We start from the raw sequence: 27540 nt of genomic DNA, 5'->3' as shown, positions 1-27540 counted from the left end.
TCAAACATTGTCACTAAGCAACAGCTCAACAAACAATTTTTGATATTATCATCCAAAGACATGAACATAGATATATTTTGTGGCTTCTCCAAAATGATTTTTAGTGCTGCAATTTGATACAAAGGAGAAAATCCCATTTTTTTGAGTTCTTTGGCAATATCAGATCGATCTTCATTACATTTTATTATAGCCTCAATTACCGTTTGCATCCTTTTCCTAAATGCTTCAAACAATTTCTCAAATATAGTCACAATTTTCTCTTCATCGCTTGAGCTTGTAGCTCATTTCCTCTTATTTTGACTGTTCATGGATTGGCTTCTTTCTTTGTTTAAAGACATATGAGATGCATCTTCCTGGACACCATTATCACTAGCATTAATTTCACTATTGCTTTGCTCTTCCATCATGTTTGCGGAGACTTCAGCTCCTTGTCCGTTTGCATGATCATTTCCAAAGATATTAGAAAGTCTATCAAACAAAGAAAATTGTTTGCTCCTTCATTTAGCTGCTTCCTTTTGGTACTATGATAAAATAAGACACCACTTAGCTTATTTTCAACATAAAAAGAAGTAAGAAACGCAAGTTTAAAATCTACACTCATCAAACCCACTCCCTAAATTAATTTAAATCGCACTTAATGATATATTACTCATGAACCATTTGTTATCGGTAAGTCCATCTCATGGAAACATCTAGGAATAAATCTGGCACAGCTTCTAAGCAAGATACATGCAGCACCAAATTATTAACTGACTCTTCCTACTCATGCAACATCAATAAAACATAACATATTGCCTACATCATGTAGAGAAAAAAAAAAGAATATAATATATATTAGGCAAGAGAATATGTAACAAAAAAAGTGGCTCTTACTACAAATGTAGCGTCAATAAACAAAAAACTGTTTCCTCTTCAATGTCAAGATATTCAAACTGCAACATTAAATAAAAAACACTACCTTTCTAAATCTACTTCCATTAACAAACACAATGAGGATGATCTCATAAAGCTATCTATAATATATTTCATCATCAAATTTCTATTAGTTGATAACTTCCACCCTCAGTCATTTATTCCTCCTTCTCAAATCTTTTAATCTCATATTGCAATGGAAGTCATTTGCTTGTTAAGCCATATAACTCCCTTAGTATAACCCCCTCATATTCAGCCTCATTAAACAAAAAAGGAAGACATTGCCGAATTCAAAGTAAAAAATAATTCAGTTGATATCTTACATTGCTTTCTTTTTATACCTTCACCACTCACCTCCAATAACTACCTAGTGTAATCACCGAACATTTTCCCAAAAGCACCGCCAAATCTAATATGATAGACATGTTGGTATTATTACGTTCTCTATCTAGCACTAGAGTTTCATTTCCGACATTTATTATGTTCACTGCAATCTACAGACTCCAGCTATGGTTAAGTTGTAAACCAACTCTAGAAAATACTCAATTTGTCGATCATAGAACCCTAGAAGAATACCAAATTATAATCCAACCAAATCAAATTAATCAGACCCAATATTCTTATCAAGTCAAGCCAATAACACACAAAATCCATATTCCAGACATAAAAAATCATACAAATTAATAATACTCATGAAAAATTATCATTGAAAAAATGTTGCTAAGAGAGAGAGAAAGCATATGAGAAAAGTGGAATAAGGAATAAGAGAGGTATCCAAATGGAGAGGTATGGTATGAGAGGTCTAAGTTTGTGGTTCCCTTATATTCATAGGGATTATTTTTTTCTTTGAATTTGAAAGTTTATTTCCTAGTGTTTGGTTTTGAACTCTCTATAATTTGTTACCTAACAGCTGGTGTGTACAACAAAATGAAGAAACCTAATGCCGCTATTCGTGATGCCAATGCTGCTCTGGAGGTTGTTTTTGTACACATTGTTTGTTTTGATGCAATGATGTCTGATTTTCCCCCGTAGAATCTACATTTGTTTATATGGGCTTTGTTCATGTGTTGTTTGCTCACTTGGCGAAGTGTTTAGTTCAACTAGCATGTAGTCACCATCATCATGTACCCTACTTTGCTTGTCACAACTAGATGAAAACAAAATATGTTTTCGTAGGTCATATAATTTCATTTCATTACAGTTGTGGCCTTTTATATGGTCATGTTTGCATGATTTTTGAGCTTTTTATTTTTAGCTACTTGATAGGTGTAACATGACATTTTGATTAGGTGAACCTATATTTTAATGTAATCTTTATCTCAGATCAATGCTTGGTATGTCTTTTTTTTTTTTTGCAAAGCTGCGTATGAGAAGGTTAAGAAGCAAGAGCAGTCATCTCTCGGTTCTTAATCATCATATTTCTAATTCAATTTTTCTCGTTTGTCATTTTCAGATTGGGGAAATTTACCTAGGGACCTATTGGATAGAGTTTTTAAAAGATTAGGTTCAGAATCAGAGTATCTGAGGTGTTGGGTTTGTAAGCAATGACGTGTTATAACAAAGGACAAACCGTGGATGGGTCGCCATTTTGTTTGCTCGTGCGGGCTTAGTTTTCTCTGCCGTGCTGAACTAGTTTCTCACTCTAAAAATTGTCATGCTTTTGAATCTTATGCTTATGATAATGTATCCATTTCTTAATTTGTGTTATTTTATTTTGTTTAGTGTAATTTGATTTTCTTTGGTTTGCTAATAAATATGTTACTTGCGGACAGTTTGCCATTTTGTGTGTGCAAGTTTTGCAAGGCTCCTTTCTTTATGTCCAAGTCTCGTGTCCGTCATGAATTAAAAGATCATGACGATTATTCATTTCTTAAGGTTAAATTTTTTTATGAAGATAACTCAACCTATGAAGGGGAATGCTATAGAGTTATAACCCGTTTTACTATTGAGGAAATTACTCTCGGAATTGATGAAACTAGTCTCACGGTAGTTGTTACAGGTCTTCTTATGCTAAATTCTTCTTTTTATCTAGGTATTTTTGTTCCTGCTTTCTATATTGCTATGTGTGCTTTTTTTTCTTTTGGTAGTCAGTTCCTATCATTTCTTATTGTATCATATGTTTGGTTGTTGAGAGAATTACAAGGAAAGAAGAAAGAATGTTGCTTTATTTGTCTTTTATGTTAAACCAACAATTGAGCACCAAAAGGGAGTTTCTTTTGGCAATCCATCATGGGTAATTGTTTAGTATTTCATTGGAGTAAATGGAGTTGATCAAAGTTTCACTTCAATATTGTAGGATTATTTAGGATTGTTATGCTATGAATGTAGTTCAGAGTCTTCCTGTGAACTTATTGTGACCATTACAAAAATAATTTATCTAAAAATATTCTCTTCCAGACCCAATACAACAAGGTTAAAATTAGAATACTGAATGTGATTAAAAGCATCTTAGAGTGGTACTCAAAGTTCCATTGTTGTTTATGCTTTAGCTCTGCAAGCAACACATTCATACTCTCATTGTCTATAAAATTCTCATATCTTCCAAACAGGCATGAAAAACAGGGTTTCCTCGGCTATATTTTTCAAAATTTTGCATTTTGTATTCTTAGCCTTAAGCATTGAAGTGCTCAAGTCAGAGCACTCTAGCCGAAGATAAACTTTCGACGACACTAGCTGTGGCGGTGCATCGTTCGTCACTTGATCGTCTTTGTATGTGATGACAAATGTGTTTGATCATAGGTTCAACGCAGCACATAAAAACAACTCATAAGGAGAAGAACCACTAAAAGCATTCGGCTTAGAGACTCCACGAGTCTGGTTAAGGCCTTCATGGGCTATGGCCTCACCTATGTGACCGTCACTGAATTTGCATCCTCGACCTGACACATAGTAGGGATAAGGATAGAAGAAAGCAATTATGGTCTTGATGCATTGTTTATGTTGGAGTTGAAAAAATCAATAAAACCATTAATAAAATCGACGATCCGAGATTTGCAAGTTTCGACAACGAAATCGATGATCGACGAAGGTCACCATCAACAAACACCGAATTTCATCATTATTGAAATATGGAACAACACAATTTGATGGAGAAAAGACACTACAAAATGGAAAACCTTTAGCGAGGACATTTTGTCGTCGAAACAAGCCTTTTGCCGTCGAAAATATCATGTTTCGACGACAAAAGTCCGTCGAAAGTCGTCAGTAAAACGCTGGTTGGAAATACTTCTTTTCCGATCATTCCGTTGGAAATAATGTATTTCCGACGCCCATGTTTCGTAGCTATTGCTTAAATTTCTTTCGAAAATAAATTTTTAAAACAACCATGTATATTTATTTCCGAACCGTACATGTGGTCGCAATTACTTATAAGATTGTCAGAAATAGTTTTTTTTAATCGAGATTTCTTGTTTTGGCGAATTCATATTTCTGACCAAAGAGTGTTATCAGAAATACTTTTTCTAACAATGATATATTATTTGTGAATGCTAGATTTCGTCACAATTATCATTACCGACCAAAAAAGTTTGTGGAAAATATATAATATCTCGTCAGAAATGAGTATAACAAATTATTTCCGATAGAAAAGTTATATCGGAAATATATATTTCTAACCACATTTAGTCGTCGCAAAGTTTGTCACAAATAGATTAATCTTGTCGGCAAATATTTTCGACCAACAAATGGTTGGAAATATAATTGTTCCGACCTGATTATGTCGTGAGGAATGTTTTCGGAAATAGGCAGTTATTGTTGGAAAGTATTTCCGATGATGAAGAGTTTGTTGGAAATATGCATTACCGAGAGGGAAATGCGGTCGAAAACGTAATTGTTTTATATAAAAAATTAATAAAAATAAATTTAAATTACAATATTTGCTAGAAATAGGTTTCTAATTATCTGTATTTAATTGGTAACAAAAAAAAAAATCATATGACACCATATTGTACTAAAATTTTAAGCATTCAATTTATTATTCTGGTTCGAGGACCTGAAAGGCAAGTAACTTATTATCCTGGTTATTATATTCATGGTTTTATGTTTCATACATTGCAGCGTGATGAGGATAAAAAAACACAAAATAGTGGAGTTATGGTCAAGGGAGAGAATCATATTGACAATGTGCCTTGGTATGGAATCTTAGTAGATATTATTGAGCTCTTTACACATAAGGAAATAGAGTTGTATTGTTCAATTGTGATTGGTATGACATAATACGAAAAGGAACAGGTTACAAGATAGATCGTTATGGAATAATAATTGTTAATACAACACGGAAGCTAAATACTCAAGAGCCATTCGTACTGGCAAGCTAAGCAACCCAAGTTTTTTATGTGAAGGGGGTTAAAAATAAGATTTGGAGTTTTGTAGTGGAAAAAAATTCAAGAAACCTTTATGAGATGAATGATGATTAGAGTGAGCCATACCAAGAAGTAGAGACTCAAAGTCGAAGCATGCATGTCATCCAAAATGATGTTGAAGACAATGAAACTGATTGAAAAAGGGATGCAATTCAACTTAAAATTATGGGATAAGTTCTCATGTAATTGTGATAGTTTATTTTTTTAGATTGACTATTTTTAGTTATTTATTTTGGAGTGTGATTGGCTATTAACAATCAAATTCTTTAATTATTATTTTTGGTTATATACAATTATGATGAGTTTTTAATTTTCAATTTTGTTTGTCTTCTATTTCTAAAATAAATGATAGCCATTGTGGGAAATGTTAATGAGCTTTGGAACTTTTAACATGTAAGATTACACAATTTAATGAGATAAGTATTGATTATATATTTTTCAGCAATTGACCTTCAAACGTTTTTCCGAGAAGACACATTTCTCTTTGGAAATAGTCAAACAATTTAGACGAAAGGAGAAGCTCCCTAGAAATAGTCAAACAATTCTGACGGAATAAGAAGCTCCTTAGAAATAGTCAAACAGTTTCGACAGAATGAGAAACCCCTAAGAAATAATCATCTTATTTCCGACAAACGTATTTTTAGTCGTTAATAAAGTTGGCGCCAAATCTTCCCACCAAATAAAATACATTTCCGACGACAATAGATACTTTTTCCGAGGGTGTTTCCTTTATCGGAAATAAATTTCAGGCCCGTGACATATTTCCAACGGAAAACATTTTTTTGTCGGAAAAAACAATTTTATCGAGGGAATTTCGGGGCCCTCGGAAAATGTTGGTAGATAATGACCCTTTTTTTGTAGTGAAAAAAAAGTGTATTGAAGTAATCAAACCGTTCCTCCAAGGATTTGATTGGACTTTCTGTTTACCAAAAAAGTAAATGTAGAACCCGACAAAGGAAGAAAAATGTAAGACTTTTGGTTGGAGTAACTTTAACCTTTAATTTTTGTCTTGTTATGTTCATGTGGTAGTTTGACATTTCTTTTGGAAATGCTCTTATATCTTCTTCAATCATAAGGGCCGAACCTAAAAAATTCAAAAAATTTAGCCCAAATCCATCTCTAACCCATATACAATGAAGGGTGAAATTTTGGGCATATGGGTTTTGGGGAGGACATATTAGCCCAACTTTCCAGTCCAGGCAAAAATTTTATGGGTCCCAACTGCAAGCCAGGTTGCAACACATGAAAAGAGGCAATGGAATGGCAAAAGTGGGTGAACCATGTCAACCACTTAAAGGAAAAGGCTGCAACGCGTGGTGCTCCTTGGGGGTTTATACATTAGCATCTAACAACATCATTTGAATATTTTTTTTGTATATATTTCAAATGTAACGTCTACTTAATCCAATGACTGAAAATAAAAAGTGGCTAGATCAATGGGAAAAAAAATGATCCAACAGCTGAAATTAAAATCGAATAGTTAAGATAAATAAAACAAATATTCTAAATTAGATCCAACTTCAAAACACACCCAAAACTTTATAAATACCCATCAATTTGTTAAATAACTCACAAAAGTTTTATTTTTCATTTTTTATTTATCTTTTCTCACTATGTTAATTTCGTTTAATATTCTTCCATTTTTGCTGAAAATGACACTAAAACCACCAAAAGATGTTAATTGAAGACCACAAGAAGATGAAACATTATGCAAAGGATGGATTTCTATCGCTAAAGATAGGGCTATTGGCATGAATCAACCAAATGACTCATTTTGGCAACGTGTGTACCAAATTTTTTTGAAAAATGATACGGGCATTGTTGGACCGAAGCCGAGAACACCACAAGCCATTGCTTCTCAGCTCAAGACCATTAATCAGAATGTTCTCTTATGAAGGCATGTTTGACTAAGGCCATTGCAGGGCATGCAAGTGCCCCAAATCTTTGAAGATGTGGTGAGTACCTATTTTATTAAAGGCCTAAATTTATAATTCTAATTTAGGAGATAGGGAAAGATAAGGGAAAAGTATGGCTCATGTGCAACGATATCATTCAAGATGCGATAGAAAAACTCTCTCCATATTCTGAACCTCCTGCAAAAGTCCACTGGGGAGTATAGTGGTCTTTCGCAGAAGTAGTCCTCCATGAGGTTATGATGTTGCTTTTATCTCTTCCAATTCTTGTATTTACGGACTACAAAGGAACCGCCATGTTGGGATAGCTGGGCATACTACTTCAATGAAAACGTATGATGTTGAACGATCATTGCAACCCTTTGTTGATGAAGGTCATCATCAGAATCATCATTGAAGAAATTTTGTATAGCCTTCCCATATGAATTCATTGTAAGAAGGAGAATGAAAATAAAGGAGATTGTGTGTTTTGTTGGGTTGAATAACTCTTCTTAAATAGACAAGAGGATGAGGTTTGAAAGGAAGATGATGTTATTAAAAATTGTGTTCTCTTTTTCTGTAAAACTCTTATTCAAACCTTTAAATATAAATAATATATAAAATAAAGCTTTAACAGTAAAATAAAAATAAAGAAACAAATAAATAAGCAAAATCAATCAAGAGTAAGAAAGCAAGCCTAGTATAGTAAAAGCATGTCAAACACATTGTCCTAAAGCTTTTGTAGCTTCCCTACATGTAAGTAATGACGGTCTACAAGACTCTAAGATGTGACCCCCAATAAGAAAGCTCAAGGTCCGCCATGAGCACGTTCACATTCGGATAGAAATCTCCAAGTCACAGAACCGTTGCCCAAAAATAATAATATGGAAAGTAGAGAATATATGAAAGTAGGAGAATAGAGAAATCAGATTGTGGGGTATTTCAAATATGAAGGAGGAGTGGCTTTTTATAGGCATCGAACACTTGTAACCTCTAGACACATTAAACCAAAAAAATTAAGGCAATGAATAAAAAATAAAAACTGAAAATCAAACAATTGTAACTCCCATAATAAATAAAAGAAAACAACCAAAAAATATTAAAATATAATTTAAAAATCAAAACGTTAAATTTTAAAAGTCCTTCAAAGAACAACAGATGATAGGAAATTAGGATAAAATACAAATGAATAAGGAGGAAGAGAGGAAATAATTGCAAAATGACAAAATGAGGTGGCCTACATGTCTGATCATAATTGAATGAAGATATGAAAAGATATATAAAGATAAGGGAATCCAATAAAGTGATATTGACAAAGATGAGAAATGGTTCATAATATGATTGAAACGAGACAATAAGAGATAAAGGGAATCTAATAAAGTGAGATGGATAAAGATGATCAATGGTTCAGAACATGATTAAAACAAGATAATAGGAGATGGTGAAGGGCTCATAAAATAATTGAAGAAGACAAGTGAAGGTGGGCATGGGTTCATAACATTATTGAATTATGATAAAGGAATCCAATGAAGTAAAAGTAAAAGTAAAAACCAATATACTCATCCATTTGGCTATAAATATTTACCTCCATATGCAACCTAATCAACCACACCAATGGAATCTAACAATCAAAGGCAACATCATACATTTGATTGGGGATGCCTCCATCCTAGGTGCAATCCACCTCCACCTCCTTTAATAATCAAGAAATGCATTGAACAAGTGTTCTTAGTGTCTGACTTCACTCAAAGTTCAGAAATTTGAGCTCATAAGCAGTATCTTAAGTCCAACACCAAGATAATCAAAGGGAAATCTGTAGTTTGTAAGCATGACAATGACACAATTCATTTAACATCAGAAGAGTATAAAGAAAAAATAATAGATTATTATAAATAAACCCAATCCTAAACATGTATTTATAAAAAAACCCACATACTATTTAAACATAGAAACACACCCAAAATTAACCCCAAAATCAATAATTGTATATTTTTTGGGTGTGTTTATAAATGGGTTTTGAGTGTGTGTAATGATGGGTTTTGGGTGTGTTTATAAAGTGTTTTGGGTGTTGGGTTTTTTTATAATTTCAGCCCCCATTTTGGGTGTTTTAGTGAAACTCCCAAAAAATAAAAGGCAGTTATGGTGATGGCTTCAATGAAAGGTTCAAATTATTCCGGGCATATGCAAAAGTAGTAGCTCTAGGGACTATAGATTGGGATGATGTAGATGATGTGACCGCATTGTAACTAACCAAATAAGTCAAGTTGTTCAATTTGTTTTTAATATAAGTTGCGTACTTGTTTTTATTTTCAAAGTTATGAAATAAAATACCCAAAAAAAAAGTTATGAAATAAAATACCCAAAAAAAAAAAGTTATGAAATAAAATGTTGTTGTACATGTTTTTAATTTTAAGTGAAATTATATTGTATTTTGGATTTTGGATTTTTTTGTTGTTAAAATGTTCATAAAATTAGATCACGAATGTTAAAATAAAAATAATGTCAAGAAAAATTGATGACAAATAAAATTAAAAGTTAACTATTTTAAAACAATTTAATAAAGTTGCTAACTCAAATTATGGGTATGTATTAGAGGAAAAAACATTCCAGTTAATATATGAATAGTTGTTATTTGTAGGTGAAAATTTGAGTTTAGAAGGAAATTTATATGTCAAAATTTATGGTATAGATCATTAACTGGAATAAAGCGGCCCTTTTTGAAATCTGGGCCATATGTGGTTCTTCTGGATTTAACCTTGGGCCATTCCATAGGTTAGACTCGGCCTGTATCTCTGTCCCGCCCTTTCCACTGTGATTTCCCGACTCTCTCTCTCTCTCTCTCTCTCTCACTCCGAGAAGTGAAAATCCTCTCTCTGTCTTTGTGTCTCTCTGTTTCTTTGTTCTTCGTCTATGCATGCATGAGTGGAAGAGAAGAGAAGACAAGTAAAGAAGCTAGCGAAGATGAGTACGGTGGACAAGATGCTGATAAAGGGAATTCGGAGCTTCGATCCGGAGAACAAGCACGTCATCACCTTCTTCAAGCCCTTAACCCTAATCGTCGGCCCAAACGGCGCCGGAAAAACCACCATTATCGAGTGCTTGAAGCTCTCTTGCTCCGGCGAGTTGCCTCCCAATGCTAGGTCTGGCCACAGCTTCATCCATGACCCGAAAGTTGCCGGCGAAACCGAGACCAAAGCCCAGATTAAGCTTCGATTCAGAACCGCAGCGGGTAAAGATGTGGTGTGCATTAGGTCATTTCAGCTCACGCAGAAAGCCTCGAAAATGGAATTCAAAGCCATCGACAGTGTCCTTCAAACCATTAATCCCCACACGGGAGAGGTACAATTGCTTTTCAATCAAAACTTCAAATTCTTGTTGAATATTCAAATTTTGTTTTGTGTTGTTGATTCTTTATTTCCGAGTTGCAGAAAGTTTGCCTTAGCTATAGATGTGCTGATATGGATAGGGAAATCCCTGCTTTAATGGGTGTGTCAAAGGCTATTTTGGAAAATGTTATATTTGTGCACCAAGATGAAGCCAATTGGCCTTTGCAAGATCCTTCCACATTGAAGAAAAAGTTTGATGATATCTTCTCTGCTACCCGGTATTGCCTTTTGTTCCCACAACTTTTCTTTTCTTCTTCCTTTCCATTGTTGAGCTAAATTTGTATATTAATATTTCATTCCTTGTGTGGCCTTCAATTTTTTGTGTGAAAAGGCCGTGTTCCTTGATTTTGTGAAATGATTCAGGCATGGTTCTTCTTTAAACATGAAATTTGTTACACGTGACGTGAAAGTGAACTTTGTGACTTATATAGTTAACGTCTGTCCATAATTTTGCTAATGGTTGCTCATAGTTTGTTTCTATTTTTCCTACTCGGCCACTATAAACTTTTAGGAATTTTCCAAAGCAAACTTTTCTCTTTTCTCCCATTTCTTTTCTTTTGTATTTACCCTATGAAAATGAGAAATAGAGATGAATTAATGAAAGTTTTCCTTTTCTTTGTTGATTTATTAAAGCTCAATAAGTGGGAATTTGGGACTCATTTTCTCCATTTGTTCTTCTTCTCATCTTTCTCGTCCTTTTTCATTCAACCCGATTTAAGTTCTATTGAGTTCACAACCAGTATTAATTTTCCAGAATAAGAGTTCTAAAAACTTGCTTTGTAACAGTGGTTGGTATACTCTTAATCTTTTGAGAATGTACCTAAACAACCTGAGTTCTTATACTTATTTTTTATCTTAATATCAGCACTTTATTGCCCACAAATTTCTTCTATGGTTGACCTATTTTATCTTGAAAATTGGCCTCTCCACCTCTGCAAATGAGCCACTTGGAGATTAGAGGAGGGTTTAGGGTTAGAAGCAAGCAGACTTTCACAGTACTTAATCCATTCAGATGTTATCCGATTATTTCGTCAGTGAAGTACTATCGCCATTAATTTCATTTTAAGATAGTCGTAAACCTCAGTTGGTTGAGCTCCAGGAACCCAATGATTATTTGTGTGTGAACCCCTCTCCCCTAATCGCTTGTACTAAAAAAAAAAGGATAGTTGTAAACCTCAGCATAAAAGAAAAGAATAAAAAATTAATAATGGATGTTTTAGGTCATGCCACTGTGCTGATCTCAGATTGATCACATGCTCTGGTACTGTTTTTTTCGTTTGTGTTACATGCACTTGATTTTTTTCTCATGCATGTTTGCATGATTTGTGATATCAGATTATGTTCCTCCCTTGTGTATGCGTGTATGTAATGTGACTGAGTAGATTACCTGTTCCCCAAGACGTACTTCAAGAAACCTGTCTGCATGTTTTGAGTCCTGTTCCTGTGAGCTGGTTGGTGTTTGCTTAGAACATCTGAAATAGCCTTAACATATACATAATTTTGCTTGACACTGCTGCTTAGTCTGCCAGTGCTTGCTGTAATTTGTTTTCTTTCTTTTACACTTTGATGATGATTGTTGAAACTTCTGAATCATGGGCATCTACTACTTATCAGATATACCAAGGCATTGGAGGTGATAAAAAAACTTCACAAGGATCAAGCTCAAGAAATAAAGACCTACAAGCTAAAATTGGAGAATCTTCAGACCTTGAAAGATGTTGCATATAAGGTTCTTGTACTCCTTTATTGTGATAATGCTAATATGCGAACTATGAATTTTCAGGGTTTTGTCCTCTCTTGCTTCACTGCACATTTTAAGAAAATTATGAGTTTCATGTGTGCAAATTATAAGTAGGATAGTAGTTTCTATGTGCAAAGTTGTCTGTTGAATTAACCCCAAGGCCAGAAACTTTCCTTAACAAGGATGTTCCCTATTTCTAAATTTACCTACTACATGGGAACACTCCTTGGCATTTTTCCCTATAATGATCTGGTACGTGGAGGACCATGGGACTGCATGAGCATGTGGATTAGTTTGATGCTGAAAAGTCAATTTTATCTTAGATTCCTTAAAATGATAAGCAGTCAAATGAATTGTTTGAGGAAGAGGCTTAATGTTTTTAGTTAGATATGGTGCATAGAACAACATAGTGGGGCGGGATTATATTCTGATTATTCCCCACAGGAGTAGTTATTATTGCGATATATCATCACCTAACATGGCTAAAATAATGTCTCGTGTCTAATTGCCTATAAGTATCTATAACTATGATTTGAATTTACTACTTGATGTATTTAAAAAATGAGGTCCTTTGTTTTCATGGGTTTAAGGGACACCCTTCTGGGCCCACCCTACATTGTATTTCAATGATCCAAAATGTCTATCTTTTAGGTATTCATTCAAAGATCATCTCTGCAAAAAATACTTGAATCCAAAACCATTTGACCACTCAAGTAATGATTGTCATTTTGGTGTTTTCTTGAATGTCTGATATAAAGCATGAAACTTCAGTTTTCTCTTGTGGATTCCTTATCCACTTGCTTGTTTCTTTGTTTATTATCTCTTTTGAATTTACAAAGTTTCTATTAAAAAAAATATATATATATCTGATATATGTAAACTTTGTAGGGATTAAGTTTCTGACATGATGTTTCGTGCTTTATAGCTTCGAGAGAGTATTTCTAAAGACCAAGAAAAAACAGAATCTGTGAAAAGTCAGATGCAAGAATTGGAGGGAAGCATCAGAGACGTGGATGCTAAAATTCGTTATACTGAAGCAACACTGAAAGATTTGCGGGAGCTTCAGGACCAGATATCGATGAAGACTGCTGTAAGAAGCACTCTCTTTAAGGAGCAGCAGAAAAAGTACGCAGATCTTGCTGAGGAGAACGAAGGTCTATAGCTGACTGCCAGTAGTAGGATGCTCATGAGACATTGTTTTCATTTAACAATCTCTGGTTGATTTATACTTGTTTTCACTTTTGCTGGTGTTCCAATTTAATGTTATATTTATATGGAGGACTTTGTTGGTGCTGCCTTTAGGGGATTTGACCTCTATTCTTGTTTGTTCTTTTGGACTGGTCAGACACTGATGAAGAATTGAAGGAATGGAAAACCAAGTTTGAAGAAAGGATTGCACTTTTGGAAACTAAAATTAGCAAGTTAGAGAGGGAAATGGAGGACACAGAGACCAAAAGTGGAGTCCTTAAGAAGACACTAGAGAAATCTATATGGGAGATTAGCAAGCTTCAAACCGAAGCTGAAGTAAGTGAATTACATCTATTTTGATATTCTCAAACTTTATCCAATTTATGTGGAAAATGGTTCTAGTTAAAATCTTTTATTTTTGACTTCAGGTTCATAGGTCCTCAAAGAGCGAGAGAGATTCTATCATTCAAAACTTTTTTACAAGGCACAATTTAGGTTCTCTTCCAAATCCTCCCTTTGATGATGAAGTTGCTTTGAACCTCACAAATAGAATAAAGTCAAGGTTGCTTGAGCTCGAAAAGGATTTGCAAGATAAGAAGGTGACTTCTTCCTTTTTTTACCCTGTCATCTTTTTAATGTTAATGGATGAAATCTTTTGATTCTTTCCACCTATATACATATGCACTTACTGGAAACTTGGAATCATTATTCCTAGCAGAAATGTGTTTAATTTGTTTCTTCAATATTAGGATATCCAACATTACTGGACCTAGTATCTAGATCCATTGAGTTTGGGTTTATACCAACAAATGATTGTTCTTTGATAAGAGAAGCTCACCTATGGCTCTTGGTAGGTGCGGCCTCCTGAAGCTTGTATCCTCCAAGCATGCCTTTGCGCTAATGACTGCTCCAAGCAGTCAAACAGTACTTTCACGCTTGTATGGGTCCACCAAAGTCTTGAAATTCACTATAATCAACATAGGAAATTGGAAACACAAGGATCAAGCTTTGGGCTTTTGAAGTCCGCCTATGTAATTCATAAAAAATGCTTCCAAATATCATTGAATTTAACTAATTATCCCTATAATCCTTTGTGTTAAACTTACTTTTGAAATCTCATTAAATGCGTTGGTTGGTATTTGGTAAATGGATAAGGCCATTTGTGTTTTTATGTGTGGTAAAGAGACATACCCTTCTAATAAGGATATTCCCTATTTTTCTTGACCCTCACATGTCACAACGTTATCCGCAATAAAACAAAGGCTTTCAATTGTTTCAGGAATAACTCATAACTATTATAAGAATTTTCTTTAAAATTGTTTTTGCTAATAAGTTCAGCTCCCATTACTTCACCAATTTTCCCTCTTCTTCTTCTCTCTTCTTCTCTCTTTCTCTACGTTCCATTCTTTACTTACGAGCTCGTGTAGTACTCACCCCTATCTCCAAAGGGGCTTATGCGCTCCACTCGCTGTTTACTAAACAAGCCTTGGAACGAGTGATCAAAGCCTTCAATTTTGTGGCTTCCCCCCCCTTATACCTCACCCTGCTCTTTCCTTTCCACTTAGGCTTCCCCTGTTTGGGGGATTAATTGATTGGATAACCGAGAACCATAATCTTTCCTAGGAATTCCTTGTTTAACTACCCAGCAACAGAAGGAAAAGAAAGCCTTTTCTCTTTCTTAATTAGTTTTCTGAAGAGACTCTTTTTCAATTATTTTCTATAAGACTAAATGATTTATTTTTGAATTTATTAAACTAGTATTTTATAGAGTAAGCAGTTTGTCAAGCACAATGTGCTGACTGCTGGGAATATGTATAGGATCTTATCTGTGTTTGTATATGATGTAGGTATGCTGTCCCCAAATTGCATTTTCATACTAAAGTGTTAACGAATTTACCTTAAAGTGAAGTAAACTCACAAATTCTAAATTGCACTGGGTCCCTTTTTTTTTTTTTTTTTGGTCTTAGAAGCACTGACTGAATAAGGATGTTATTTCAGAAATCAAACGAATTCGAACTCAAGACAGCATGGGACCACTACATGGATGCAAATGGCCGTTGGAATAATAATGAGGCTCAAAAAGAAGCTAAAAAAGGCATTAAGGTTCGCATTTAAGAATGCACACTAGATAGCCTCCCCAAATTCGGTCTTCTCATGTTTTATGTAGCCTTTCCTAATTGTGGTTCATGCAGAATGGCCTTTTGAAACGCATTAAGGAAAAGGAAAATGAACGTGATTCTTTTGAACTTCAAGTTTCAAATGTTGATCTTTCTCACATTGATGAGAAAGAGAAAAACATGGTGAGGATGATGTTGCTTTGTGGTCATGATTGGGATTCAGAATCTTAGGTTTAAATAACGCGATTAAGATACATGGAAGTAATTTTTCTTTGCCATTGCAGTCGATTGAGGTTGAGAGAAAGAAGAACCAGCTTGCTAGAAGAGAATTTGAATCAACAATAATTCAAAAGGAAAGTGAGCTGTATAGCATTGGGCAAATGATTAAGGTTGCTGATCGAGAAAAAAGCATCCTGGATCTTGATTCGGAGGACAGAGTAAAACTGTCTATAAAGAAGACAGAATTGGAGAATCTAAAAAAGAAACATAGAAAGATGTAGATATATTCTGTTTGTCTCTCTGTCTCAGTTACCCCATTCCCTCTCCCCCCACTCTCCCCTCCCCCCCCTCCCCCTCTCTCTCCCACCCTCCCCCCAGCATCCTCTCTTTCTCTTTCTCGCTCTTGTGTTATTCATCATATATTCATGTTCAAAGATTATGATGTTTCTTTATTATTTTTTCCAGAATTGATGAATACAAGGACAGAATTAGAGGAATGTTAAAGGGGAGGCTTCCTCCTGAGAAGGATTTCAACAAGGAAATCACTCAAGTCTTGAGGTTGTCCCGTATTTATTTTTTATTCTATGTCATGACATCTTATGAAAAGTCCGCTTTTGTTGTGACCCCAAATGTGGAATCATAAGATTGAGTGTGCATAATGTTTTATCATGCAATTGGATGTCAAGCCACATTTTGGTTGTTTTGCTTCTGGTTTCACATGTCAAGCTATATTCAGTGTCAATGAATGTCATTTCCATTCCCTTTTGGTGTTCTTTTATTTATTTTTTTATGCTCCAAAGGCATAATAGTTTGTCTGTATTTCCTTACATTCATATAAACTTATACTGCTTTTACACAACAGACAGTCTATTACATAGTGCCACACACACTGAATAATGGCCTTTTCGGTGATTATTCCTTTTGTTAACTCAACTTACGCCATTATCATGATCAACTTGTCAGAACAACTTCCATGCATTTTTTTTTTCTGAGATACATATTGAGAAGATTTAGCTACTATTGCCATCAGTTACTTGACTCTGGTTAGACACTTGAGGGGTGCGCTTAACAGAAGGTTGGATTGCAGTGGAGGAGTAAATATGTTTGGCATAATTAGTATATAGATTATAATCAGCTGTTGATCGAATTTCGGGAATATCAGTTTTAAGCAGAATGATTTATTGTTTGAAAGTCAGTCTAGCCTGTGATTTGTGAAAGGGATTTTTCATAGTTGGGGGTTTCAAGTTTCAACCACAACTTGACACAGTTGCTTCAAATGTGAGGTCATAGTATGATTAATGGAAACTTTGGTGTTTCTATGCTTTTTGGAGTTAACTGTTGTGAAGTCCTTTGTACCATGTCACATTTTCAATGAAACCAATGTTTACAAACAGGATGCGCGAAGGTGATAGTAGCTATCTTCGTCAGATACAATTTGTGAAGGTGTTTAAAGTAATTGGAAGACTGATATGTTCTAATACGTAATTGTCAGTATTATGAGAACAACTGATTTATTTCTACTACGAACATGAAAAATGACGACAGAAGCCCGAAACTTCATCATTTCATGATACATTGATAGTACATGTAGTGCTATTGCTAGATATGTGGTTTTCTGTCATCATCTCAGATTCTAGTGCACAGCCATATGTGCCTTTATGGTTTCTGCCAATTGTTGTACTTGTAAAGACAAGATCAAGCAACTGAGTTTTGACTCTCAGATTTTAAGTCTTGCTTCATCTCATTTGAACTAAAGATTTTGGATTTCTAAGGGGTTTCAAGATTTTTGTTAGAGGTTTTCATTGTTTGGGGTCTGTTTCAATATGTTCGTATTCCAGGGCTGCTACCAAGGAGTTTGATGACTTGAGTGCCAAATCTCGCGAAGCAGAGAAGGAGGTGAATATGTTGGAAATGAGAGTACAAGAAGTTAACAATAACCTCTCCAAGCATCGTAAAGATATGGACTGTAAGTATTTTATTTTTCAAGGACATAGAACATTAGATGATGATATTTATGTTTGTGCTTAATTTCCAGATACGATCATATCTCATTTATCCAACTATTGTATCGACCTTGCAAAACTGATTACACACATTGTTTCCTTTTTACCAATTGTTGACCTTTAAGACTGGCATGGCTGGTGTCAGCCATCATTTCCGTTGTTTCCTGCTTATTTTGCACAATGTTTTCAAAGGCGTGGGCAAGGAGCTCCTCAGGGCGAGACAGTCGGAAAATGCCATGGGCGTAGGGCTGTTGTGCGGAAATCTGGAAAAGCGCACGCCTCGCAGCGCTTTTGCACGAAGGTGGAAGAGGCATAAGCCTTTGATGCCTAAGAATATAGGGCCCCATCATGCCACCTGATTTTGAACCCAGCTCCTCTTTCTCACCATTGCATATTAAAAATACCCGTTCTTTTTCTCCTTCATCGCTAACCCAATAGAACCATATCAATCATAGTTTCCCTGATGGGTTAATTGGGATGAGAGAAGAAGAAGAATCAGATAATCAGATCTGAGTAACCCATGCAAAGAACAAGAAGAAGAAAAGATGAAAATGAAAAGAAGATGAGGAAGACCAAGAAGAACTAATAACGTGCTAAGTGTACTGGGCTTATCGGATGGTAGCCCATGCTACTTTCTAAAGCCCAAAGGCCACTGCCCACTTAAGAGGATATAAAAACTGCCAATTCTAAATAAATTAAAATTTTATCAAAAAATGCTAAACTAAGTATTTATTAAAAAAAAGAGACACAAAAGTACTAAATAAAATAAGACTTCATACACGAATGCTTTGTAAATTAAAACTTTAATACTAAATTTTTAATGTTATACTTGTAGATTTTATTTATGTTTTCTTATTATAATATTTTGAGGCTCGAAAGGCTCACGCCTTGCCTCTGAAAATTTTGGTTTTGCAAACTAGTGCATTCCATTAAATCATACACATTGTTCTTTACATTCTGTTTTAATGCAGCAAAAAGGAGATATATCGAATCTAAACTTCAGGCCCTAGATCAGCAATCTTTTACTGCTGATTCCTATCCCAAAGTTTTGGATTCAGCTAAGGAGAAAAGAGATGTTGAGAAAAGGTTCATTTTCTTATTTTTACATACTAGGCTAATATTAAGTAATAACTAAATACATCTATATATTATCTTCAAAAATAAAAAAATCTATATCAACATGTTCAGCATATTTCCTATTTTTTGATTCTGCATCTGGTGTCTCGTCTTTAGGAAATACAACTTTGCAGATGGTATGCGACAAATGTTTGATCCTTTTGAGAGAGTTGCCCGTGCCAATCATATTTGCCCTTGCTGTGAACGCCCCTTCTCTCTCAAAGAGGAAGATGAATTTGTTAAAAAGGTTGGAATACATCACTTATTCACATTTTCTAAGCAGGGTGCATTGGAAATATGAATTTTTTACGTACCTTGCTGAATTGGGCTAATGTTTTATAGTAATTTACAGCAAAGAATGAATTCTGCAAGTTCTGCTGAGAAAATAAAAGTGCTGGCAGCGGAGTCCTTGAGTGCTGATTCGTTTTTTCAGCAATTGGACAAGCTCCGCATGGTTTATGAAGAATATGTTAACATTGGAAAGGAAACAATCCCTAATGCAGAGAAAGAACTACGTGACCTTACTGAAGAGATGGAACAAAAGTCTCAGGCCCTCGATGATGTAATTATCTTTTTGTTTACACCTTGCTTTTAAATATCATGGTCGAGCCCATTTATTGTCTGGCCAACTCTCAAGAAACGCATATGGCATGTACATCAACACCGTAATTGAACTTGAAAAATGAAAGATCATTCTATGAAAATACTGCTACCATTCTGCATATACTTGGTTCAGATCTACTCATTCATATTGCATTGCATGAAAAACAAATTTAGTGGTTAGTGTATTTGGCTTGATAATGATGTCAGATATTGAATTCATGAGTCATGTTGTATAACATGTTTGATGTGCAACAATTCTTCACTGAATTAGTTTTGAATGAATTTTCTTAAGTATGCATCAATTATTTCATCCTCTATAATGGTTTCTTTTCTGAAAGCCACGAAGAACATGGTAGTAGTTGTGCATGTGCATGTGCTATCGCTGCATTAACTGTTGATGTCAACGAATTTCTGAATAAAATGAATATTGACTTTGTTGCATATGGGTGTAGTTGAAAGGTTATTGACCTTTTTACATAAGGGTGTATATTAAATTATTAATTAGAACAACTTTTGAGTTTGGACTGACAGATTGGATTCAAGGCCTTGCAAGCACTACTTTGAACCTAAACACCACTCCAAATCTACCTCCCTCATTTATGCCTTGAATTACCCTCAAGACTTGTAACCATCTCTATGCTTTGAAACAAAAAGCCAACGACTTTTGCCTCCTGAATGCTATGACTAAGCCATGACATTCAAAACTGGATCAACGCTGTGAAATTTGCTAGACCATTACTGCATATGGAATCAAAACATTGGCCTTCATGTATGAATCTTTAGGTCTTCATTGCTTTTACTCATAGTCCGCTGCTTTGACTTATTTAACATGACCTACTGTTGTCTCATGGTCCATTGCTTTCACTTTACATTGTGCTGGCTATTCAGCTAAAAATATCCAGATTAAGATTCCAACTCCCTGCAGGCCTTGCATCACTTGGTCACCATGCTCTGGTATCCATGGAAGCAGTTTTTAGAGCGACAATTAGATTAATGACCAAGGGAACAGGATACTATGTCCGAAAGTCATTTACTCAGTTCCTTCTATATGTTACTATCCTCTCATTCTCATTTTAAGTCATGGAACTTTGTCCGTAGGAGAAGGGCTAATGAGTTGAATGTAGGTATTATCACTTGGATGCAGTAGTAGTTTGTCCACAAGTTGTTGAATGAATTCATAATTTTGACAGATATTTTTTTAATCTTTTGTATGAAATCATTTTGTTTTAAAGATCTTTTTGCTTTTCTTTTGTAGGTGCTAGCTGTTTCAGCTCAAGTGAAGGCTGATAAGGACTCAATTCAGGCCCTGGTGCAACCCATTGAAACTGCTGACAGACTATTTCAAGAAATACAAACATTGCAGAAGCAAGTTGATGAGTTGGTGTATAAGCTTGAATATCAAGGGCAGGGTGCGAAATCCCTGAAGGATATTGAATCGGAGCTGAATGGTCTGCGTAGTAGAGAGTATAACTTCTAACTGTCTACTCATCATTTGGTAACTTGTTCTTGTTATCAGAATATTTGATCAAGAAAAGCTTAGCCACTTGGGAATGTACCTTGACATATGTGTCCATTATATTTCTTTTCCTTTGTCTCTGGACTTTAGCTTCATATTTTCTTATAATCGGACTCTTGTTGACACCCTACAATACTAAATTAATTCTACTTGACAATTTATTTTTATTTTCTATTTGTTGTAGTTATATCCTTTTTTTTTTCCCCTGGAAACAGGGATAATTTGCGTGATGAACTAGAGAAGTTAAGGGAAGAACGAAGGTACATGGAAAATGATTTATCAGACACTAGAATACGGTGGCACAGTCTAAAGGAAGAGAAAGGCAAGGCAGCTAATATCTTGCGTGATGTCGAAAGGGTAGAAGCAGAGTTGGATCATTTGACTGAGGAAAAGAGTCAAGTTGATCTTGATGAAAAGGTTATTTCATTATCTTTGCAAATATGAAAAAGCTGGTGGGGTTCAAAGGTTTTACTTAGATAATGTCTAATAAATAAAAGCACATTGAGATGCGGAGCCACAAGCTGTGGCAGAGAAACACTATGCATGAAAAATTGTTTAGAAATGCTGCTTGGTGACACTCTTTTGACTTTGAGGTGCTGAAACCTAGAGCTGTTAACTATTGTTAGTCCACACTGTTGGACTGGAGGATTTTGGGGTTCAAGAAGTTGCTTTATGTTACATGTAGTTAAAAAAAATATGTTTTTAATATTCTCTTGCACTTGTTCAATGCTAAAGACATAGGTGGTAGATGTAGTTATTTGGAGTTAATAGATTCGCAGGAAAGAAAAAGAGTTCATAGATTCACTACTTCACTACACGTGCCAAACTTAAACTTCTGTATCTTGGTGTCTTTTCTTGTCCTTCTTTTTTTATTAGCACAACTGATTTACTTGATAAAGAAAAGTACGTACATATCTAGCAAAGCAATGTCGAGTATATTCTGGCATTCTCAAAGGTGTTAATCAATTTTTTTTAGGTGCTTTTGCTTTGCGTATGAGTTGATATTAGTTGTTCATATGTCTTATAAAACAGTCAAGTCAATATAAAGTTAATGTAATAGTACTTATGAATTCTGATTGTTGCTATGGTTGCTTGAATGTGTTTGGCGGAGTTTAAATGCAGATGATCAAAGTTGTTGAAAAAAATAATCATTAGTTTGCTAGAAGTTGTGGCATACATTTTGACTCTTTGTGGATTGCTTTATTTTTACACATTCATTTGCTGGTCCACTAGATTTTATGAGAATTTTGATTGCTTAGATACAACGATGGGTTGGATAAGCAACATTTGTAGTGGAGATAGGGCTTTACCATGTTCAATAACAATTCTTAACTCTTGTTTCTTACATTTATCAATTTTCTCTGTGTTGTTTCCTTGTGATTGGAGTTTTACGGTTTCTATATTGTAATGTATCATGCTTGTACTTAAACTTTCAGCATTTGGAAGAGGCTCATGGCCCTTTATCAAGGGAGAAAGATGAATTACTTCGTGACTACAATAACTTAAAAGTTAAACTTGATCGCGAATATGAGGAGCAAGCTGAAAAAAAAGGAAAATATCAGCAGGAAGTTGTGGCACTACTTACGCTTATTTCTAAAATTAAACAGTAAGTTTTGACTTTTGAGTGATTGGTTTTAAGGCTCTTGTATACACTTGATCGTTTCTATAAACTTTTTTTTTTTTCTACCAGGTATAATGATGAAAAGAAAGGAGAGAAGTTGCAGGAACTGCAAGTAAATAAATGTCTATCAGAATCTCAACTTCAAAGTTGTGATACTAGAAAGCAGGAAATTTCAACTGAATTAGACAAAAGCAAAGAATTAAAGCGGAATCAAGATCAGTTAAAACGAAATATCGAGGATAATTTGAATTACAGGAAAACAAAAGCTGAAGTAGAGGAACTTTCCCAGGAGATTGAATCACTGGAAGACAGAATTCTGAAGATTGGTGGGAAATCCAAAATTGAAGCTGAATTTGGAAAGCTCTCACAGGAGAGGGAGAGGCTTCTTTCAGAGGTATTCATCGTTCTACACATATCATTCTTTGTTTCATTGCTCCTGAAAGCATGGCTAGTATACTTTAGGTGATATTCATCTTACTTACAGGGACACTTGCTAAAGTTTCTTGTGAACTAACAGAACTGAATTTATTTAAAAGGCGGAATGAAAAGAAAATTTGGAAGTGTAGTAGATATGCTTATATGGATATGGTATCTTTCTGCATTTTGTGTACGTTTTTATTTTAAATTATAAGATTTTGCCTTCTTTTATGGTCTTATTTTGCATTGCCTTAATTTCCTAACCTTGCGTTGCCCTTTTTGTGTTGCCTTTAATACTTTCTTTGGTCAAGCTACATTGTGACGTTTTAGTGCATCCTTATTTGACTGGATCTCCTGTTTTCCATTGAAATAGCTGCCTTGAGAAGTGTACTTATGTCTAAGAATGTTATTAGGAAGAAAGATTCTATTGTTCATTGGGGTGCATGTACAAGTAATGGAGTGATGTTGAATAGTTTGTTGTTGCGTTGTTCTGTTGCTGAGGAAGTTAGCCACCTCATATTCTCTTCAATCAACTTGGGTTATGTTGTGCCTGGGTTATGTTGTGCCAAGTATGCTTTTAGAGATTTTTCGTAGTGAGTTATGCATAATTGGATCTGGTTTCCTTGAAGCAAACGGTTTCAGTTTAGATCGCATTTGAGTGGAGAAACAAGGTCATGCTTAACAGTTCAGCTCAGCATACTAGCAGGCCCAAAAACACTAGTATTTTTTAGATAATAAAAAGAAATTAGGGCAAATTTAAATGGATTTATCCTTAAGAGTTATTTTTCTTGATGGTCAGTAAATTATGATCTCCATAATTATATTGCTTTCACTTATCTGGGATTTTGAGCATATAAATGAGATTGTAGGTGACTATTTTAGTCTTGATTTGAAAATTATACGAAGACACTATGAAATTCAATAGCTCAAAATAAAACCAATAAGAGTTGTTGTTGCATGTTCTGAAAGTTTGCAATTTTATATATTGCACCTCTGGTAGAATCTCCTCTTTGTTGGTTCTACATCCATTTTTCTTTTTATTGAAATTACAAATTTTATTTATAAAATTATTCGTTTTGGCAGTTAAACATTCATCGTGGAACCATGTCTGTTTACCAGAAAAATATTTCAAGGGATATAAGTGATCTCAAACAGGCACAATACAAGGAAATTGACAAGCGGTACTTTGATCAGTTAATCCAGCTAAAGGTATGACATCTTTATGAAGCAGCAAATACTTCTCCTTACTGCTCATATCTTACTATTATTATCCTGAATATTTTATGACAGACAACTGAGATGGCAAACAAGGACCTGGACAGATACTACAATGCGCTTGACAAGTGAGATTCTAGAACTAGATTTTAAAATTATGATTAGCTATATATGAACCTCCGTATTTTGCTAATATAACCAAAAAAGAAGCCCAAATGTCGATTCCATAGTCTGTTTTTAACAAAAAAATCGTTCACTTATTATTATTGTTACTATTACTACTACTACTACTACTACTGCTACTACTACTATTATGTTTATGTTGTTTGTGATCATTATTATTATTATCGTCGTTGTTATTGTCACTATGATTCTTCTTCTTTGCTACCCTTCTCTGGTTTCTTATTTGCAGTTCCATAATGTTTAAATGACTATTTATTGATAATGTGATCACTGTTTGCTTTATCTTCATCTACTTAATTCCCCAAACAAAAGAATCCAATTATTACTCTGCAGTTATAATAAGAAAAAGATAGAAAAAAGAAAACTGCCCATTGGCCGCCTAATTATCCGGCATGCCACGTTACACCTGCTAACCAAAATTTGCATAATGTTTTCTTTTTTAAAACCACTATAATATATCTTTAGTAGTTCTTCTATTTAAAAAGACAGAACATGACCAGGGAAACTCGAATGTTCTAGTTGCTTATACATATATGTTATTGTCATATTGAAGCTTTGTTGGCTATCTCCATTTAACAATCAGAAAATTTGCAAAATTTGGACCAATTCCTCATCTTAGTTTTCCATTATTAGGTATTATGCGTGTACATATACAAAAGGAAAGGACGGATTTGCAATAACGTGTCGATAACATGTCAACAGTCTACTGACAACCTGTTGATAACCTGTCAATATGTATTTGTTCCAGTAATTAATCTCTGGACATTATTGACAATGTTATTGCGAATCTGTCATTTAATAAAAGATGGACGTCTTGCATAGAGAAACACTAATATATACACAGTACATATAATTGGTGCAGTCAATTGATGAAATCTCTGTTGCATGCATCTTCTTTATAATGTTATCTCTGATCTGTTTTTCCTTTTTCCTTTTTCCTTTTTCTTCAGAGCACTGATGCGCTTCCACACCATGAAAATGGAGGAAATAAATAAAATTATAAGGGAGTTGTGGCAGCAAACATACAGAGGACAAGATATAGACTACATATGTATACATTCAGATTCTGAAGGTGCTGGGACTCGTTCATATAGCTACAAGGTATGAATGTTTTCCTTTAACTTCTCGCACATCCTTTAATTTCCCTAGCCATTCTCACATTGCTGACACTGCATAATGTCAGGTTCTCATGCAGACCGGTGATGCAGAGCTCGAAATGAGAGGAAGATGCAGTGCTGGTCAGAAGGTAAGTGATCTTTGAACGCATTACTTTATGTGTTAGGAGAAATGGAAAGCTGAAACTTGGGGTTTGTTTTCAGGTCCTCGCTTCCCTTATCATAAGGTTGGCTTTAGCTGAAACTTTCTGCCTCAACTGTGGAATACTAGCACTAGATGAACCGACGACAAATTTGGATGGCCCAAATGCAGACAGTCTTGCTGCTGCTCTCCATAGGTATGAACAGACTAATTCTCATTTGAGACTCCATTGCTGGATATTAACTTAAGTAAAATTTCCCATTTTCCCTCCTGCAGAATTATGGAGGACCGGAAGGGCCAGGAAAACTTTCAGCTGATTGTAATTACTCATGATGAGCGTTTTGCTCAACTAATTGGCCAACGCCAGCATGCAGAGAAATATTATCGGGTGGCAAAGGACGATCAGTATGGCTATTATCTTTTAATCTACTGCTTTGATTGTTTTTCCTTTTTCTTTTCTGTACAAGTCTTTTATTTATTATATTGTGCGACCCTCTAACTTCTCCAACTCTTGTTTTCTTTGTTTTTCCAGCCAGCATAGCATAATTGAAGCCCAGGAGATTTTTGATTGAAGCTCTCTCAACGAATGTTTTCTCCTCTAGTTTCTTTCTGTAACTCTAATGAAGCAGCGCATTGAAAACTCCGAACAAGAAATCCACAAGCTCAAAAATTCTCCGTTGTATGTAACCTACTGTGGAAAATGTAAATAGAAAAATTGAAAAGGTATCTGGGTTTAGTCTAAATATTTTGAAATCTTGATGGTGGGATCTAATTTTCCTAATATTAATGTTATTATCCTTGAACTTCAACCTGATTTGCTATAAGCAAAATGACTATTTTGATGGTTGAGAGTTCTTACTACCGTTCCAACGCTTATCTTGTGTTAATGATTTAATTGTTTAAGGATTGGTTAATGACGTCTATCTCGACCATTGGCTTGCATGAATGGTATATATAAAATTTTATTTAACCCACAAACATATCTAATGGATGCTGCGATTAGAACTCCTTAATTAAACCTTAACAAAATTCCTTATTGGAGAAGCTCCCATCAGTTAAAACTGGCAATTTGGTTAATGTGACAGGTTTTTATTTTTTATTTTTTATATAGAAATAATACATTTTTTTCGAACATTTTGCAATAATATACGTGTTATTCGAGCATTTTATTCGTATTTTTAAAGTAAACTTTCATTTCTCTGACACTTCTCAATTATATAGAAAAATATACATTTTCCTGAAGACATATTACATACGCACATAGGATCTCAAGCCTCTGCATTTAGCATTGATGCATTTATGTACAATGAAGTTAATTATTCCACATCAGCGTAGTTATATTAGATTAAGAACACACGTTCTGTAGCGTATCACTTACCCTAATGAGATCTATTTTATTTTATTTTTATTTTAAGTTTAATCAATACCCCTTTCACCCTCCTCACGTCTTCATACACAAACCCTCTTTCCATACTCTTGTAGTGCCCACGGCTACCATCTCTCCAACGTCTATATTTATTTTCTTTAGCACAGTTCAAGCTTGCCATAGAATCTATGACTTGAGCATAGCCATACTTGTGTCTTCAACCAGTTACTTCTTCGTTGATAAAAAGGAATTCCCATGGAAAATCCAATTCCAGTTAAATTTTTCTCAACTTCCACACGAGAAAAAAACGTCCAATTGCCGCAGAAATATTTCCTATTATATGCTTTTGAACATGCCCTGGGTTTTCAATTTTATTGTATTGAAACTTGACGGTGTATAAGGTAAAGTTAGAAAATGTCAAATTGGA

At 34.7% G+C, this 27540-nt stretch overlaps 1 protein-coding gene and 1 pseudogene across 1 annotated transcript; one reads left to right on the top strand and one right to left on the bottom strand.

Moving 5' to 3' along the window:
• LOC148297386 (uncharacterized) lies at positions 1 to 1337 on the bottom strand (annotated as a pseudogene).
• Positions 1338 to 9939: 8602 nt separating this feature from the next.
• Positions 9940 to 26617, top strand: RAD50 (DNA repair-recombination protein (RAD50)). Its single transcript, XM_021979043.2, has 25 exons — positions 9940 to 10504; positions 10594 to 10769; positions 12166 to 12280; positions 13218 to 13446; positions 13638 to 13816; positions 13909 to 14079; positions 15479 to 15583; positions 15673 to 15780; positions 15882 to 16093; positions 16282 to 16374; positions 17655 to 17782; positions 18791 to 18905; positions 19053 to 19182; positions 19288 to 19497; positions 20794 to 21002; positions 21270 to 21471; positions 22491 to 22660; positions 22745 to 23069; positions 24176 to 24301; positions 24383 to 24435; positions 25441 to 25591; positions 25674 to 25736; positions 25810 to 25943; positions 26024 to 26152; positions 26280 to 26617. The coding sequence occupies exons 1-25, from the start codon at positions 10127 to 10129 to the stop codon at positions 26317 to 26319; spliced, it is 3951 nt and encodes a 1316-aa protein (XP_021834735.2). The 5' UTR covers positions 9940 to 10126; the 3' UTR covers positions 26320 to 26617.
• The last annotated feature ends 923 nt before the right edge of the window (positions 26618 to 27540 follow it).

This window comes from Prunus avium, chromosome 1 (genome assembly GCF_965620075.1).
Source record: "Prunus avium chromosome 1, drPruAviu1.hap1.1, whole genome shotgun sequence".
Taxonomy (NCBI): domain Eukaryota; kingdom Viridiplantae; phylum Streptophyta; class Magnoliopsida; order Rosales; family Rosaceae; genus Prunus; species Prunus avium.
This window is presented reverse-complemented; position numbering and strand designations above follow the sequence as displayed.